The sequence below is a fragment of the Engraulis encrasicolus genome, chromosome 5 (assembly GCF_034702125.1).
Source record: "Engraulis encrasicolus isolate BLACKSEA-1 chromosome 5, IST_EnEncr_1.0, whole genome shotgun sequence".
Classification (NCBI taxonomy): domain Eukaryota; kingdom Metazoa; phylum Chordata; class Actinopteri; order Clupeiformes; family Engraulidae; genus Engraulis; species Engraulis encrasicolus.
In genome coordinates, this window is record NC_085861.1 from 45486222 (window position 1) to 45504675 (window position 18454).

Here is an 18454-nt window from a genome sequence, read left to right on the forward strand (position 1 = left end):
ATGGCGGACCATGGAGAATATTCCCCTTTTCATGTATGAAAAGTGCAATTTTTCCGCTCATAATGAATACTTAGAATTTGATGGTAGTGGTAAGTATTAATGAAAAAGGTAACATTAATGAATGGGCAGCATGAATTCTGGAAATAAACAACTAAAAATCTCACACCCTTTAAGGGGTCACAAGTTGTGTGCTACCGCCATCTACAGTGCAAAGGGAACTCCATTCACTCTAAACCCCTCTGGTCTCCTAAAGGGGTGTTTGTCTGACGTGACATGGATCCTTGAAACATCTCTACCCTATCCTCCGTCTATGTTAGAGCCATGTTAGCTGCTGGAGGATATGTTTAGACTTTGGAGGTAGGGCTCAAGGCCGGCTATAGGCATAGGCAGACAAGGCGGTCGCCTAGGGCACCAAATGTCTTTGGGCCGCCTGAATATCCTACAGAATTAGTCAAGAGTTATAGAACGTTGAACTTTATGTTGATGCTGATTATTCATGGGAAGCTATCCTTGATCAGATGTTCGAGGCTATGTTTTCAAATGCCAATCTCAAAAGGAACAAAAAAGAAAAGGTTGTGCTCGCCTGCCCTAGGACACCAAATTGCGTATAACCGGCCCTGGTAGATCTATGTTAGCAGGCTGGTTACTGGTAGCTCATTTCGACGAAGCAGCCCATTCTGACAGAGTGCTGTCATGATGTATTCCCTCTGCCTGTATCCCCCAACACAGATGATTAAAAGCTGATGAGCACATTTGCCTACCTTCTGCGGAATGAGTGGATTGGCTGGCACATATATGTGGCTGGACTTCTATTTTCTAAACCTGGGTTGTCCTAGCCAGATGCAAAAGCAGGTTTCATTTCAGTTCATTTAGAAATTGAGCGAAGGTACTGTGGCAACAGCCTGGCCAGGGAGGTCCGCCTCTGGCTCCTACAGATAGGTTTCCCGTTTACAAACAATCCTGCTGTGCATGCTAAGAAGTCAACCACATGAGTGCATTTTTTCAGTGACAACAGTCTCCAAACAGTCAGAGGTTGCAGAGGGACCCCTAGCTGCGCACACAGACAGGGATGTTTGTAAATTGGGAAACCTATGTATACCATATAGAGGAATGGGGGTGCATGAGAGGGGGGTCACTGTACCAGCTGAGCAGTCTTTGGAGCACGGGTGGCACCGCTTCTCCATGTTTCTTCGTGACGTGTAGCTACCAGAGGGACAGGGCACGCAGGACTGGCAGGAGTATAAGAAAGAGCCTGACCCACACGGCACAGGATAGGAGAGGGCACTGTTAAGAATTCAACTGTTCAACTGTTACTTCTTACATGTGAGCAGAGAAACACATCATAGGAACAGGGATAGAAGTAGTAGTCTACATGGAAATATATGAAAGAAATTGAATAATGCAGAGGAGGAAAGGAAAGGAAAGTATAGTAGATTAGAGTAGAGTAGAGTAGAGTAGAGTAGAGTAGAGTAGTAGAGAAGAGTAGAGTAGAGTAGAGTAGAGTAGCTAAAACGAGACGAGGCGAGGCAAGGTATGAGAACATGACCATCCGGAAGAGATCAAATAAGATGAGATGAAGTGAGAGGAGAGGATAAATATAGCATTATAACAACATAGGTGAGAACAGGAAATGATATGGAGAGAGAGAGAGAGAGAGAGAGAGAGAGAGAGAGAGGGAGAGAGGAAATAGACATTGGTCCAAAACAGGTCTGCCTTGTTAGTAATAGCCGTTAATGCCTCGTTCACTCTCATTATGCAAGAGACTTTGAATCATCCATTTTCCGCTGAGGTGGTTTTGAAAGCTTTGGACCGCTAGAGCAGGGCTGGTGGAAAGCATAGCTGTCACACCTGTGTGCACGAGACACCACAGCACACACACACACACACACACACACACACACACACACACACACACACACACACACACACACACACACACACACACACACACACACACACACACACACACACACACACACACACACACACACACACACAAGAGAAGCTGACTGGCGCTGGTACAAAGGGCAGACAGAGCGAAAAACAGCGAGAGAGAAAAGACTGAGAGAAAAAGAGACCAAAACAGGAAACAAGGGGTCAGAGCCACGCAGACTACGAAGGGTGGATTCCAATTTGCAGACTTCCATCCTCCCTTGCTCACTTGCCTGCTCGTGACCTCGTGATGATGTCACTGACGACAGAAACATTTATTCAATATCTTGCAAAAGCACAATTCGAATGTCATTTTCTCATTTGCAAGTGGGATGGTGAATGAAAAACAGTCAAACAAAAGTTGTTGTAAGTGCCTAGGCTAACAGCTGGAAAACTTTATTGGGAGGCAGGGCCATGAGGCGGGGCGAGACCTCAAGCACAAGTGGAGGATGGGAGTGTGCATATTGGAATGCACCCTACATGACACATGAAAGCAGGTAAATCATGCAGAATAGATAGAGGATGTGGTAAGTCTCTCTCATCTCTCTTATGGGGCATCTATTTTCCCATCAACTGCGTGGCGTGACAGACACAGAGGCAACATAGCAAGAGAGAAGACATATACTGTACATGGAGAGATTGAGAACACTTGTGCACATACAGTACACACACCCATGATGACAGCACACACATGCACACACACACACACACACACACATGCACTGATGTTTGGAGAGAGACAGAGAGAAGAGAGAGAGAGAGAGAGAGAGAGAGAGAGAGAGAGAGAGAGAGAGAGAGAGAGAGAGAGAGAGAGAGAGAGAGAGAGAGAGAGAGAGAGAGAGAAATAGAGCGGACGGTGGGAAAAAAAGATAGATGGACTTCCTGGGTGTATTTTCTCAGAATAAAAATCCGCTCAGTGCACCGTGCCCTGTTTACAAGGAACTAACCGCCCACAACCACCAATAACATCAGAGACGTGCGGTCAGGGTAGGCAGGGTAGGCAGTGCCTACCCTGGGATAAATGTCTTAAAAATAAAAACTAACACGTGTTTAAAAAAATATTCTTCAGAGTTCACATAGGCCTACACAACAATAACATTGATTCAGCATAAATTATGAGCTGTTTAAAGTACAGTATACACAGGACAACGATCAAAAACCTAAGTAATCGCACGAAGCAAAGCGCTCAGGCTTGGGCAGGTTGCCGTGGCAACGCGCAGTCCCGGCTGGTAGCAGAGACAGGCTGAAAGCAGAGCTTTCGAATGCCAGCCAGGCAGCACGGTAAGGCTCGCTTTTTCCTCTGCTACCCTGCCTTCAATGCTGTCAATGTAGAAGTTTGCGCATGCGTATTAAGTTGTCACATAGCTTGTCAATGGGACTAAAAGCAGAGCCTTTACTCTGTGGCGGGAGTATGTGAGCCAATCACAGCGCCCAAAATGAAAAATTGTTACAATTCAGGTAGTAGCCAATTTCTGCCCTACAGGCAGCCATGATAGCAACAACTAGCAAGGCAAGGCTTGTTCAAAGCCTCTAGCCGTATCGGAAAGAAAACATGGCAGTTTTTGGCTTTTTGTCTTTATTATTTTAAAAAATGTCGAGAAGTAGCAAGAAAGACGGTTAAAGTGACAGACAGCTGAGCCGTTTGCAATCGCTGCATTGTGGAAATATTCAACATCAGATGGGTAGCAGCTTCAAGTAGTTTGCACTGGGACAAAATGTCTTTCATCATGTCAACCACCCCGGGCTTTTAATGGAACTAGCTTGCATGAAAAAACACAGCTACTTGTGATTCTGCTTTAAGGTAAGATTCATCTAATTATTATGCTGCGGGTAGCCTTTTAACATGAACATGCTCAAGTTTGTTCGTGGTGCCATTTTGTTGTCACGTTTGTCAGGGTGTTGACATTGAAGATTGGTTGTGCGGTGGTGGACATGAATAGACCGTGTGTGTGTGTTATTATCGACGCGAGATTGTTTTTTGAGCGTACGACATGACTCCATTTCCCTAATTTATTATGATGATGACTACGCAATGCGTGAGTTGTGTGGAGCCTGTTAGCAAGTGCAGCTGCGTTCTTTTGAAGTGCGCGTGGTGTGTGCGAGTTGAGATCAACGTGGAACAGGACGATTGACTGGGGATGGTTTCTCGGAGTGCTTCCGCACTCACAAATTGACTTTATTTGAAACACCTTGCACAACCGTAGCTGAAGTGTTTGAGATACTATCACGCACAAGGATGAGTCTCAGAAGTGGTTTCGTTGGTTTACTCGATACTGTTGAATGCACGGGTCATGTTTGCAAGCAACCCGCCCCCTTGCCTACTTTCCTTCTTGTCTGTGAGTGTTTGATTATCAGCACAAAACGCGGCAGTGAGGCAGGAGCTGTTACCTAGGTTGGTTTATTGCTAAATGTAAGTCGTTTCCCCTCACATGCTATGGTGTGATTCACAGTTGGTGAACTAGACATTTTATCTTCAAAAGTAGGCTACACTGTGCCACCCTCCATCCATGTGAAACGCCCTGGCATTTGCAACAGAATAAACAGAAGAGCAACAAAATCAACTGCTAAAGCCAAAAGTTAAAGCTTTTCCCCCAAAAATGTTGTAGCTTTCTAAATTATTATTGTAAAATGTAGGCCTACAGGTCCTTAAAGGTGTACAAAGTATGGGTCCTGGAGCTAATTTGGCAATTTGGCAAAACAAAGAATTGTAGCTGGCCCTTTTCAAGAAATTGAAATTATGTTTTCACTTATTGTTTTCAGATTTAGGTCTACTGACAATGTCCAAATGTCTAAATAGTGTAGCCTATTTACTTATTTAGTTATTAGAGCTGTGGTGGTTAAGCACTGATGGCATCTTATTGCCTACTTTTATATTTACAGTATTTAGAGAAACATACTAATTTGTTGCACATTAAAGACCATATCAGCATGTTTATGTGAATAGGCCTATTTGCCTATTCAAACCATACCTTGTGGCATAAGGCCCCCCTCTCTCTCTCACACACACACACACACACACACACACACACACACACACACACACACACACACACACACACACACACACACACACACATTTGTAAAAGTTTTTAGCTGATAGTGACTCTCCAGATTTGGTTAAAATGCAGGAAATTGCATCTAAGAAATACATTTTTTTCTGGGGGAGGACCGAACCCACCGTTAATATATATATATAAATAGATATATATTCTATATTTACTGCCTACCCTACCATACCCTTCACTGCACGTCACTGAATAACATCCACCATCACCTATATCATACAGAGCAGACAGGTGCAAACTACAACTTGCACAGAAGCATTGACAGAAATATTGGTGTGTGAAGCAAGCCTTGGCCACACACACACACACACAAGCACGCATGCATGCACGCACGCAAGCACGCACACGCACGCAGACACACACACATGCACATGCACGCACATGCACGCACACACACACCCACACACACACACGCACACGCACACGCACACGCACACAAATAGCAAAATAAGAAAACAAACATCACACTTACCTGGAAGACATAACTTACACCCCTCCTAAGGAAGAAAGCAGAGAAAAGCAAGTGTTGGATGCAAAAAGATATAGCAAGTTTTGACAGCGACGAATCTCCCTGACATAAAAAGAGAAGAACTGTGTATACAGTAATTACCTGCAGACCCCCTTTCGCCATTAGAACTAGCAGAAGCGCAGGGAGAAATATTCTTCTCATGCTGGTGACAAAGGCAGGTGAAGGATCTCAGAGGTAAGCCGTTGCAGCGCTGGGCAATAAAAGAAAAGAGTCAACCCATGCACACAACGCTAGATACAGACATACTTTAATGACCAAAAGCCATGCACAAGGCAATGCAATGTCTCTTTTGCAGATGGACCTGCCAATGGGCCCATTGACTCGTTTCTGAAAAGATCATAAGAACATTGCTATGATGTTACCGAGAGCCTTAAGTAACAAATTAAGACTTGGGTCATTACAATGTTGGTGACAGTAGAGTTAGAACATAGGCTCTGCGCAAAGGGTTTAAAATGCTGGACGTACTAGAATATTAACGTAATGACATTTTCACACGTCTAGTATCACTTCGGTTCACCACAACATGTAAATCACACAGTGGGTTTGTATATTATTGCAAATGAATGAGTCCCACACAATACACTTACGATTACTGAGCAAAATATTGCAAAAGAAACAAACAATGAATAAATAATTAAATAAATACATCTTTGAAGACCTACCTTGTCTGCAAAGGTGCAGGCTGTTTTCTGTGTTTTTAGCTCTCCTGATTTCTACTCTGCTGTAACCTTTAAGGTGTGTCGTTTCCTCTTGTCTTTCATTCTCTCTCTCTCTTTCTCCCTCCCCCTCTTTCTCATCGTAGCTCTGCACTGAGTGAGTCACTCTTTCCTCAGTTTATGTCTTTATTTTATTTTATTTTGATACATTATACAGCTGCTTTGTACTACCTTGGACATTTTACTGCACTAAAGGACTTTTAACACAGGACAATCACCAAGGACTTTTACTGCTGCACTGAGAGGTTTCATTTCCTTCTTTTCTTGATTGCTGTACTCAATATTACTTGATTGCTGATTGCTGTACTCAAGTGTGTGCTATATTTTACTGTAATGTTCACTAATGCGTATTAGGTGTTTGTGTATATTTTGAATGTTGTGTATTTATGTAAACTGACAGACACCTTGATTTCCTTTGGGATTAATAATAGTGCTCTATTCTACTGTGTTTTCAATATGGTACACCCTCCACTCTCCTGATGAACTTATTTATTCACATTCACACTGGTGCACATTTTAGTGAGGCACCTGTCGTACACACAGGTTTCCCGCTTGTAAACAATCCCTGGCTGTGTGACCCTGGATGCTCACTGTTCAACCTCTGATTGTTGGAAACCGCTGTCGGTTAAAAAATGAGCTCACGAGGTTGGCTGCCAGTATCTTGCCCCTCCTCACAACACCAATGTTTGTAAACAAAACAAAAAACTATGTATGGAAAAGTGCATGTGTGTGTGTATGTACGTAGATGTGTAGGCCCTACGTGTCTGTGTGGTTGCTTGTGTATAACTGATCACTTTCTTTTGCCCAAGTAGTTAGCAGATTAATATGTGTGAGACCCATTAGTGTAGGTCTAGAGTAGCCCTTAATTGTAACATGTAAAATTAATTAATATTTAAAATAACTAAAATGACTAACATAACTAACTCCAATAATTCCATTGGTCTGAGTCGAGACACACACGCACGCACAAACACACACATACATACGCACTAAAGAAACACAAGACAGCAGTAGCCGATGTCATTGCCCAGCAAAGTGTCTCTTTATTCTCAAGTCTGTTAAATGCTTTCAGTGCTCTTGCATTTTAAAAGCTAGCGAGTCCTTTTTTTGCTTCGATGTCATTCAAGTTACACGTTGACTTAAGCCCAGCCTCATGCCAAATGCACATAACCAACACACCTTTCACTGTCATCTCCTGTCCATACTCTCTCTCTCTCTCACACACACACACACACGCGCATTAACGAACACACACACGTGTGTGCATGCGCTTCACTGTACTCAACTCCCGCTTTTCCGGGACCAAGCTTCGACCTTTGATATTGAAAGGGTCAAGCGGCCATTTGAAGGTGGAGGAGGGGTGCGAACGAACACACACACACACACACACACACACACACACACACACACACACACACACACACACACACACACACACACACACACCAACAGAGGTGTGTGCACTCTGAATCAGACATCAATTCCACTCCGCTCCACAAACATGTACATAAAAGAAGGAATAGTTACTTTTATATCCGGCGCGTCACAGAAAATGGAGTAGTTAGTATGGCGTTTACCATGTACAGTACGTGTCAGTCAAACTTATCTAATTAACAAGCATGGTTTAAGAGTAGCGCACGCAGCTGAGTCGCACAGACATCCAGCTTTTGAATAGTCCAACTGCTTTTCTTTTTTTTTAAGTTTATTCTAATTAGCTTCATTCTTCAGCCTAACAGATGAGTAAATTACTGAATAAAAAAGACATCACTTTTTGGATGCACAGGTAGAAGCAACATGTAGTGCCATTTACAATCTGAAGGTGGAGCTCTCAAGCCCTAGCGATCATTATGTTGTAGCCTTTTTAATTGTTGGTGGATTAGAGTATTATTTCTGTCTGATCCTAAAGAGCACACCTCTGTTGACAGTATATGTATCTAGGATCCAGACACATTTAACAAATCATTTACATTTACGTAAGTTCATCTACATGGGGGGCAAAGCCGATCCTTCACTCAAAAATGGCTGTTCATGTCACACTCAAGTAATGTTAGAAGCAGCACAGCTCTATTTGAGATCTCATACAGTACTCACACAGTGCATTTGACAGAGACGGCAAACTTTCTTGCATAGCCAGCATTTTGGTACATCCTTAACAATTTCCATTGATTATAGTATCATGACAATCATATCGTAACATTATTGTGTGGAGCATTCACATTTCTTCTTTTTTTTGTACTTTTTTTTGTATACGTGATATTGTTTTGCACACTTTGGTGATTTCTTTTCAAAGGAATTCACTTATTGTTCTGAGATACTGATGGAGTTGTGATATGACTAGTCTTGTATTGCATTTACTTAAGCAGGTTTTTATCTAAGCAGGTTTGAACTGTTGTGCGCTTACTGCATCTTAACTCCTAAGAGATTCTGAAAGGTTGAAAGTAGACTGACTGAGAAGGCATTCCATTCTATGCTTTAAAAAGCGGTTTTGAGAAGTTGAACATTTTTCACGTTGTCAAACAATAAGTAAACTCCTCTTTTTTTTTTTTAACAAACAAAAACAATTGCAATAATTAACACACTAAAATAAGCACTCGGCAACATGCTCACAGTTGTGTGTGGCCAACCCACACAAACACACATTCAGTCACACATTCAGTGAATGCACAAAAAAAGCATAAAAAGAAAAGATGAAGAAAACAAGGGAACCGTTATCTTCAATTTAGAATGTTGTCCCTTCATACAATGGGAAGAATGCTGCTTTCAGAATGCTGGCAGGAGATACAGTGGCAGCATTTTTTTCAGGTCTGTAAAATAGTTCAGACATGAAAATACAAAAAAGTCAATTTAGTCTACTAGATGCTCTTTGTCATCCAGTAATCTACTTGTTTTGGATCCAAATTAGCCTGGTCTTAGTCGTACATAAACATCCGCTCAGGGATCATTTTCCTACGAAACTAAGACGAGAGTATGGGAAGACCAGACTACATCCGGATTGAAGAAAAGGCAAAGATGAGCCACACACCAATGATGAGCTCCTGTTTAATCCATTTTATTGTTGTGACATTTCAGGCCACCATGGCCCAAATGTGTGGTTCATCTTTGCCTGATCGTAAACTACGTCTTGACCCCGCACGTGTGGATGCGCGTGAGATCTGACTCTGGATCCAAATCTAACACAGTAGGCCACCTTAACGCACTTTGTTCCACCAGTGGAATGCTCTAATAGTCACCGAAAAACGTAACTACCATTGCACTACACCACTATGACAGTGCACAGGTTTTTAGTAATACAATGTGACTTGGTCATTGCCATTCTGGTGACAACTCATTTATTATAACAGGGGCCTTGTCTTACTGGGTTAAGTGTCTGCTTGTGGTAGACTCCTGTCAGCATCACCGCTCACGCGTGTCATTCCAGGGGGGTATACTAGAACATGGTTTAGTGATAAACCAGGCTTGGTTAGCCTACAGGAGGTGGTAAACCTGCTAAAAGATGTACCTGCAGGCATCATATAGTTAAGAAAATGAGGAGTCCGGGCTCTTCTATTAGATGATTTACCTCTACCACTTACCAAACTTAACCTGGTTTGCCACTGAACCAGCTTCTTAGTATACCCCCTGATCTGACAGCAGCCCCAGCATTTCAGCTGCATATACTTCCCATTGAACAGCATGTTTCTTTACATTGCAATGTACACACAGGAAGAGATAGATCTACTTTACAGAGATGACGAGAAAAACATAGGTTAAATTAATTCAGAGAAAACCACCAAAAACAAACAAAGAAAACAAAAAATGTACATCAACAAAAACAGCAGCTCATCAAACAGTGCTTTTTCATCATTTAAAATGAAAACATTTTACAGATCCCAAAAACAATCGATGGATGATCTCATAGGCTTTGGCTGTGGAAGAGTTGCCCGTTGTATTACTGTATAAGTTTCAGTTTCTGTGTTAACATTGGAAGCTGCTTTATGCGATTGATTGATTCGTCCTTTGCTTTGTTCTGCACTGCTGCTTTGAAGCTCCAAAAATGAAAGATTACAGGAGTTGAGCACCATTGAGTTTGGTTTTCATAGCAAATATAGTAGTAGTGACATCCTTGGTGAGTCTATGTCATCTCTGTGGTAGAGTTTGGCACACAAAGTGTGGGCATCTTCCAGGCATTAGCCAGCCGTTCTGATCAAAAATAAAACTTTTTTTTTCCTTCTGAGTCTCTCACATGGCATATTTCCTGTAAAGATGTGTTGTCTGGTATCAAGTCTTTCCAAGTTTAATGTTAAGTGGGTGCATCATCAATGTATGTGGGTCAACAACGTTTTAGCAGTGGCACAAGGCAGAGTGGTGCAACCACAGTTAATGCCTCTATTGTGTGGATTTTTGTGTGTGGATTATCTGACAAGCATATTCATTGCAGTACATTAATTGCTAATTACTAATTCATTTATTGGCATTAGCTGTCGTTGTTCCACCTGACGTCTGAGCCCAAAAACCATCACTGACCCGTCTATGTAATCACGCCTGTCACTGTCTTCAACAAGTCTGCAACCACAACCCTTTGAGACTACAACTAAACCAATCTCAGAAAACAATCTCCATCTCAAATCCAACCAAATCAAATTTCAACCAATGGTAGCTGCAACCGTTAAGGGTTACAAACACAAACGCTAGTACAGTAAGTACCCTAGGCACCCTAATACTCAATTTATTCAACCACCTTACTCCCTATTTCACACACATATTATTAATTCGTTTTTATTTCCTCACTAGAACCAAAGCCCGCACATAAGCATAAGGGAATTCCTGGAAAAGGCAAAGAGTGATCAAGTGCACAAAGCTAACCCCTCTCTGACAGCCATCTCTCACTTTCTTGTACCACACTCAACAGAAAATTCAAGCTCTTTCCAGGACATAAACAAGTAAGGGATATACGAAATATACAGACACTGGATGTGTGTCTACATCAAGTCCAAATCCAAAGAAGTCATCCCTTCATCCTATGAATCTATGATCCGAACCCTTCACCTGTCCAGTGTCTTAGTCGGTGATGGGCAGGCTGGATCCAGTGCCACATATTCCAAATGACCTGGTTTTACCGGTCCAAATCAAGCACTTGATTGGGCTGGTAATAACCGGTCATTTGAAATATGTGGCATTGGATTGTAACAAATGAATCCAGGTTGCTCATCATTGGTCTTAATCAGTCTGGTATGGCAATGAACACATTATCCAGTGTTCTACAATACACACACGCCCAGTCCAGATTCTCAAGTCCAGTTTAAAATGTCCTGATTCTCACACATAAACTCCTGTCCAGTGTTTTACAATACACCCATGTCCAATATCGCACTGTACACATAAACCTAGTGCACTGTGTAACCGGTGTCAAACACTTGGGTGAGCTACTGAGCATTGAACAATCATAGTGATCTGATATCACTGATCATCACTAAACATCAGAGTCAGGCAAGTGAACCCACCATGAGAAACACACCATAGGACTTGGGCAAAAGCATCCACAGATTACTAAGATTAATAAACGGGCCTGGGGGGATCCACAATCAAAAAATATATCTCATTCTCAAACTGAGGAACCCAAAGTCAAAAATATACATTACTTTAGGGCCGGGGAACCCCGAGTCAAAAATATACATTAATTTTAAGCCAAGTAACCCATGGTCAAAAATCAAGAAGACTTAGTATTGGCTGAAGGACAGACTCCCGCCTACCCCCAACCCCATCCCACCTGGACGTTCCCACCCAATCAAAAATAAAGATCTCCACACACCCAGAGAAGGTGATGCTGTGGCATCATTAAGTACATGCCCTATCATACACATCCCTCTCTGTGTTGCCTGGGGATTCCTAATCGCACGTCATAAAGCGTGTGTCTACATGTCACATATATATACACACAGGGTCATAATAACACACACTGCTGGCTGATCCAATCAGAAGACAGCAAAGCTATACACGTAGCGTAGCAGAGGCGTGTACTGTATTTACATAGCACTAACACACATACAGCATACTTCCCCCCACAAACACGCACACACGCCCACACACACACACACACACACACACACACACACACACACACACACACACACACACACACACACACACACACACACACACACTTATTTACAGTTATTACTATACAAACAGAAGTGTGGAAGAGTGACTGTGAAGTAACAATATGCCAAGAACAACCAAAGGTGTGGTCAAGTGACAAGTGACGATATGCTTTCTGTACAATACTGGAGACCATTATGGCGTTACTGCGTAATGAGGTGCTTTTAATGTGGGAATTGTAGGCCTAGTATAGCTCAATGCAAAAGCTGGTATCGTGTTAAGTACTTCACGGCATCAGACTATGGGGATGTGTCAGACTGCATTGATGACTGCATGAAATATGTGTTGTATGTGCTTGATTTTTTTTAGCTTATACATACATGAAGAGCTTTGAACAGCATCACAATTCTCAACCTTTGTGCTGTGATAAATGATTTTTTTGTTGAAGGGTTTTTCCCCCCTCAGTTATTCAATAATGTGATACATTTGATATTGAAAACATTTATGACTGATATCTATTCCAAAAGATGATTAAAGCACTTCCAGAAATATAAAATAAAACTTCTGTTTTTTTAATGGATATGCGTTATGACTGAACTAACTGTTGTCGAGATGGGCATGTTGTTCCAAAGCCATCCAGTGGGGGCAGTCTTTGCCAGGGCGTCAACAGAATGCGCACAATCCCTCTGCACAACACGCACACTTCATGAGGTGGGGCTACTGTACTACTGCCACAGTCACAGATTCAGATGGTGTCCATGCAGGCTCTTATCCATTATTCATGAACAAACGCAGAAAGGTTATACCTTCCCGTAAAAGCAGAATGCAGGTGACGCAATCCTATACAGATGATACAAGTGTCTTTCCAGGCTGAGGAGCTATGGTAAGTCTGAGCAGTATGAAAGGAATAGGGAGGGTGCATGATCCTGCAGAGGGGATGGGGGAAAAGACGAAGAGGAGGAAGAGGAGAAATAGATCGAGAAGTAAGAGGAGGAGAAGGAGAAGGAGAAAGAGCAGTAGAAGAGAGGGGGGTGCTCGCGAGGGTGGATGAATGGCTGGAGTCGTCTCGTCCATTTGTCAGTGTCAAGGCGGCCGACCAGTGTGACCTTGCCTATTATCTGCTGGAGGGTTCCACCACGCCCTTCTCCGCATCCTCAGAGGCCCCACCAACACCACCACCTCCACCTCCACCACCAGCGCTACTGCTGCTGCTGCTGCTGCTGCCGCCACTGCTGTTGCCACTGCTGCTGCTGCTGCTGCTGCTGGTGCTCTCCTCCGCATGACCTCCTGGGGCTGCAGGGATGGGAGGCGGAGACTTGCTGAGGCAGCAGGCGAGGAGGAGAGAGAGAGGAGGGGGAGGGAGGGAGTGGGTGTAGAGGCACACACGGAGAGGGAGGGAGAGAGAGAGGCAGAGGGAAGGAGGGAGAGAGAGGCAGAGTGTAGTGGATGAGAGAAGAAAGGGGGGGTAGAGAGAGAGGAGAGAGTAGAGGGAGAGAGAGAGAGGAGAGGAGGAGGGACAGGGTGTTGAAGCAGTAGAGACAGGGAGAGGGGGAGAGAAGAGAGGAGGGAGGGAGGGAGAGAGAGGAGAGGAGAGAAGCGGAGAGGAGGGGGAAGGGAGTGTAGAGGAATGGCAGGGATGCAGTGAGAGTGGGTTCATGAGTGAGTAAGCAGAGAGAACACAACATAGTGGGCACAGAGAAAGAGAAAAGTTTTAAAAATGAAGAGCGGAGGTGAGACAGTGAAAAGGACAGACAAAGAGAGAAAGAGGGTGGAATGGAGAGAGAGAGGGTGGAGTTAAAGGAGAGAAAGGGACAAGGGGGAGGAGGAGAAGAAGGGTGTTGGAGAGAGAAGAGAGGAACAGTCAATGCCAGCAGACATTCAGCAATGCAGACAAGTCTTGGCAGGGCACATCACAAACAGAAAAAAAACATCAAAGTCATGTTACAAAGAGCCCCTGCCCCCCGAAAAAGACGAAACATGGCCAAGGGTAGAGAGACTTAAATGCAAAGCTTGTCTGTGTGTGCGTGTGCGTGTGCGTGTGCGTGTGCGTGTGCGTGTGCGTGTGCGTGTGCGTGTGCGTGTGCGTGTTTGTGTGTGTGTGTGTGTGCGTGTGCGTGTGCGTGTGCGTGTTTGTGTGTGTGTGTTCAGAAAGACCGCCAGAGAGAAAAGTAAGAGATAGACGTGTGACAACAAAGGTGTAGCAAACACTGAAAAAAGAAGACATTCTGCACGCCATGCCTCTTGTGTAATGCTGTTTTAAGCGACGGAGAAAAGGAGAGTCGGTGACAGTGACAGAAAGAGAGAGAAACGAGAACAGAAGAGGCAAGAAAGAGTGACTGTTGTTAACACACAGATTGAGAAAGCGGCTAACACAGAAAAGCCAACAATGAGAGCGTGGTATGGTGAGAGAGACCTAGGTAGGTACACAAACAGATGGAAGAGAGCTCGGAAAACAACTAGCTAACAAAAATGGACAAGACAGCAATAGCAAAGTAAGAGGTATGAGACAATTAATGAGTGAGAGGAAATAAAAAAACGAAATAAAAGAAATAAAAGAAGACAAACTATGATTAAACTATGAGGAAATTACATTTTAAGAGCTATACATCTGAATAAGACACAACGCCACAGTCAGACAGTTGGATAAGAGTGTGAGAGAAAGACAGCTCAACTAGACCAAGAGAGATGCACTTCTAGCTAAGACTTCTAGCTTGTGAGACAGCTAGATAGGACTGAGACAGCTGGATACTGTAGGAGTGAGACAGCTGGATATGAATGAGAAAGTTGGATAGCAGTGAGACAGCTTCACAGGAGTGAGTAGTGAGTAGAGAGAGTAGTCATTCCCCTGCGGACAATTTGTCCTGCACTTCACCCACTGCATTACATCCAGTACTCACATACCTAGCATACAACATAACATAACAGATAGTTGGATAGGAGTGAGACAGCTGCACAGGAGTGAGAGAGAGTGACACAAAAATGACAAGAACATGGTAGTAAGATGGCAGAGACCATGAGAGTGAGACAGATGGGTAAGAGTGTGAGATTGACAGAGCTGGATAGGAGAGTGATTTAGAGTGAGACAGCTGTATAGGAATGTGAGTGCCAGACAGTTGAGAATGAGACAGTGAGATAGGAGTGATTGGGAGTGAGACAGCTTGACAGGAGTGATCGAGAGTGTGATAGCTAGACAGGAGTGATTGGGAGTGAGACAGCTAGATAGCACAGGGAGTGACAGCGTGAGCCATTTCCACCTCATGTATATATGAGTGAGAGCACAACAGACGACTAGACAGGAGAGTGATTGAGAAGAAGACAGCTGAACTGTGGCGTAAGAGTGAGCCGCTGGGATAGGCAAGTGATCGAGAATGAGACAGCATGATAGACGAGAGAATGAGGCAGCTGGACTGTAGAGGGATTGTGCAAGGTTGAGCTGTCTCTGGGAGATGTAATGAACTTTTTTCCAAAAATGGCACAGTATCACTTTAATATCTGTCTCCTGACTGGGTGATTGGGAGTGAGAGAGCTAGATGATACCTGTCTCCTGACTGGGTGATTGGGAGTGAGAGAGCTAGATAATATCTGTCTCCTGACTGGGTGATTGGGAGTGAGAGAGCTAGATGATACCTGTCTCCTGACTGGGTGAGAGAGCTGGTTAATATCTGTCTCCTGACTGGGTGATTGGGAGTGAGAGAGCTGGTTAATACAGGTTTCCTGACTGGGTGATTGGGAGTGAGAGAGCTGGTTAATATCTGTCTCCTGACTGGGTGATTGGGAGTGAGAGAGCTGAGTAGTACCTGCTGTTGTCTCCTGACTGGGTGATTGGGAGTGAGAGAGCTGGTTAATACAGGTCTCCTGACTGGGTGATTGGGAGTGAGAGAGCTGAGTAGTACCTGCTGTTGTCTCCTGCTGTGATGAGCCTCCTGCAGGTCTCCATCTGCACGTCCAGGCCTCGCTTCATGCTGCACATCTCCATGTACTCATGCAGGTGCCGGTTCATGTCCGACTTGGCCGTGGCCAACTCCAACTGGTGTGGGGGGTGGGGGTTGAGATGGACAGGGGAGGGGAGGGGGTGGTGGAGGAGGGAAGAAGGGAATAGAGTGGATTACAGAGTGGGTTTGGATGGAGAGTTGGAAGACATGGGGAAGTAGGAGGATAGGATGGGGTTGGATGGAGAGAGAAAAGAGGTGGGTGAGGTGGGGGGGTTGGAGGGGTTGAGGAATAGGTTTGTTTCAGACAACATTATAGTCCTCGGAAACTTGGGACAAATTCAGACACACATACTGTACATACAGGTACACAAAGTGTTCCGCGCTCGCTCTCTCTCTCTCTCTCTCTCTCTCTCTCTCTCTCTCTCTCTCTCTCTCTCTGGTTCTCTCTCTCTCTCACACACACACACACACACACACACACACACACACACACACACACACACACACACACACACACACACACACACACACACACACACACACACACAATACACAATATTCTGCACTCCATCTCACCTCAATCTGGTCTATGGTTTCTTGGTACTCCTTCTCCCTGGACTTGAAGAGGCATTCAGTGTCTTTAATCACCTTCTCCAGGCACTCCTCCTGCTGTGGGACATAGAGAGAGAGAGAGAGAGAGAGAGAGAGAGAGAGAGAGAGAGAGAGAGAGAGGGAGAGAGAGAGAGAGAGAGAGAGACAGACAGACAGACAGACAGAAAGATAGAGATGAGTCATGCACATATTTGCAGCTAGCCACAAGCCCACACAAAAGCAAGATTAAATAGACCTTATTAATCAACAACACCCGATAGATAAGTGGTGATATATGACTGTATGGCCTGCTGGTATATGTACACATGTGTTTGATTGTGTAAGAGACAAAGAGAGAGAGAGAGAGAGGGAGAGGGGGAGAGGGAGGACGAGAGACAGACAGACAGACAAAGATGAGTCATGAACATATGTACAGCCAGCCACAGGCCCACACAAAACCCAGAAAGAAATAGACATCATTAATCGACACTGGTGATAGACTTTATTGCCTGTAGGTATACATGTGTGTTTGCTAGTGTGATTCAGTATGCACGTACTGTATGTACAGTATGAAGCATATCGTAGGTATGCATGCCTGAGTGAGCATATATGTGTGTGTGTGTGTGTGTGTGTGTGTGTGTGTGTGTGTGTGTGTGTGTGTGTGTGTGTGTGTGTGTGTGTGTGTGTGTGTGTGTGTGTGTGTGTGTGTGTGTGTGTGTGTGTGTGTGTGTGTGTGTGTGTGTGTGTGTGTGTGTGTGTGTGTGTGTGTGTGTTTTTGTGCTGTATGTGTTTTTACCAGTATGTGTGTGTGCGAAAGGGCAAGTGTGCCTGTGAGTATATACATACTACATAAAGGAATGCTAGTAGGGACAGAGACATGATCTACGGCAGGGTATAACACCCACATACAGCCTTGGGCCAAGCATAGGACAACATGAGTGAGTGATAATGCGTCATTAATGTATATTCCACACAATCTTGTGGCATGAGCTGGCATCTACTAGGTGTGATGCAAAGGGACAAAGTATGGCTGTACTTCCCCGTTATTGAGTTTCAGGGCAGAAATAGAAAATGTCTCTCACTCAGGGAGACAAGATTACACTTCATAAGCATCGTGTCTGACTCAGTGTTTTAAAAACAGGAGCCGCTTGCAATGCAATGTCAATGTAATGCAATGTGTCTCTGAATGACCTTTATTTATGTCGGTCAGTCTGACTCCAGCCCAGTTCTTGCCTCTGTGTGTGTGTGTGTGTGTGTGTGTGTGTGTGTGTGTGTGTGTGTGTGTGTGTGTGTGTGTGTGTGTGTGTGTGTGTGTGTGTGTGTGTGTGTGTGTGTGTGTGTGTGTGTGTGTGTGTGTGTGAGAGAGACCCATACAGAAATAGATGACTCTTTTTTCATTTTGGCCGGCCTGACTCAAGCCCTGTTTCTGCCCTTGAGCGGTGTGTGTGTGTGTGGTTGTGTGTGTGTGTGTGTGTGTGTGTGTGTGTGTGTGTGTGTGTGTGTGTGTGTGTGTGTGTGTGTGTGTGTGTGTGTGTGTGTGTGTGTGGCTGTGTGTGTGTGTGTGTGTGTGTGTGTGTGTGTGTGTGTGTGTGTGTGTCCGCATGTCCGCGTGTG

The 18454-nt window shown here is 44.1% G+C and overlaps 1 protein-coding gene across 1 annotated transcript in view; it reads right to left on the reverse strand.

Moving 5' to 3' along the window:
* iffo1b (intermediate filament family orphan 1b) overlaps nt 1-18454 on the reverse strand; it is a 36680-nt gene that overhangs the window by 430 nt on the left and 17796 nt on the right. The window contains exons 7-10 of the mRNA XM_063199923.1: nt 16826-16918; nt 16211-16344; nt 13521-13636; nt 1142-1252 (exon numbers count right to left, since the gene is read on the reverse strand). Coding sequence (XP_063055993.1) covers nt 1142-1252; nt 13521-13636; nt 16211-16344; nt 16826-16918 — 454 coding nt within the window. The remainder of the gene's footprint in view (nt 1-1141; nt 1253-13520; nt 13637-16210; nt 16345-16825; nt 16919-18454) is intronic.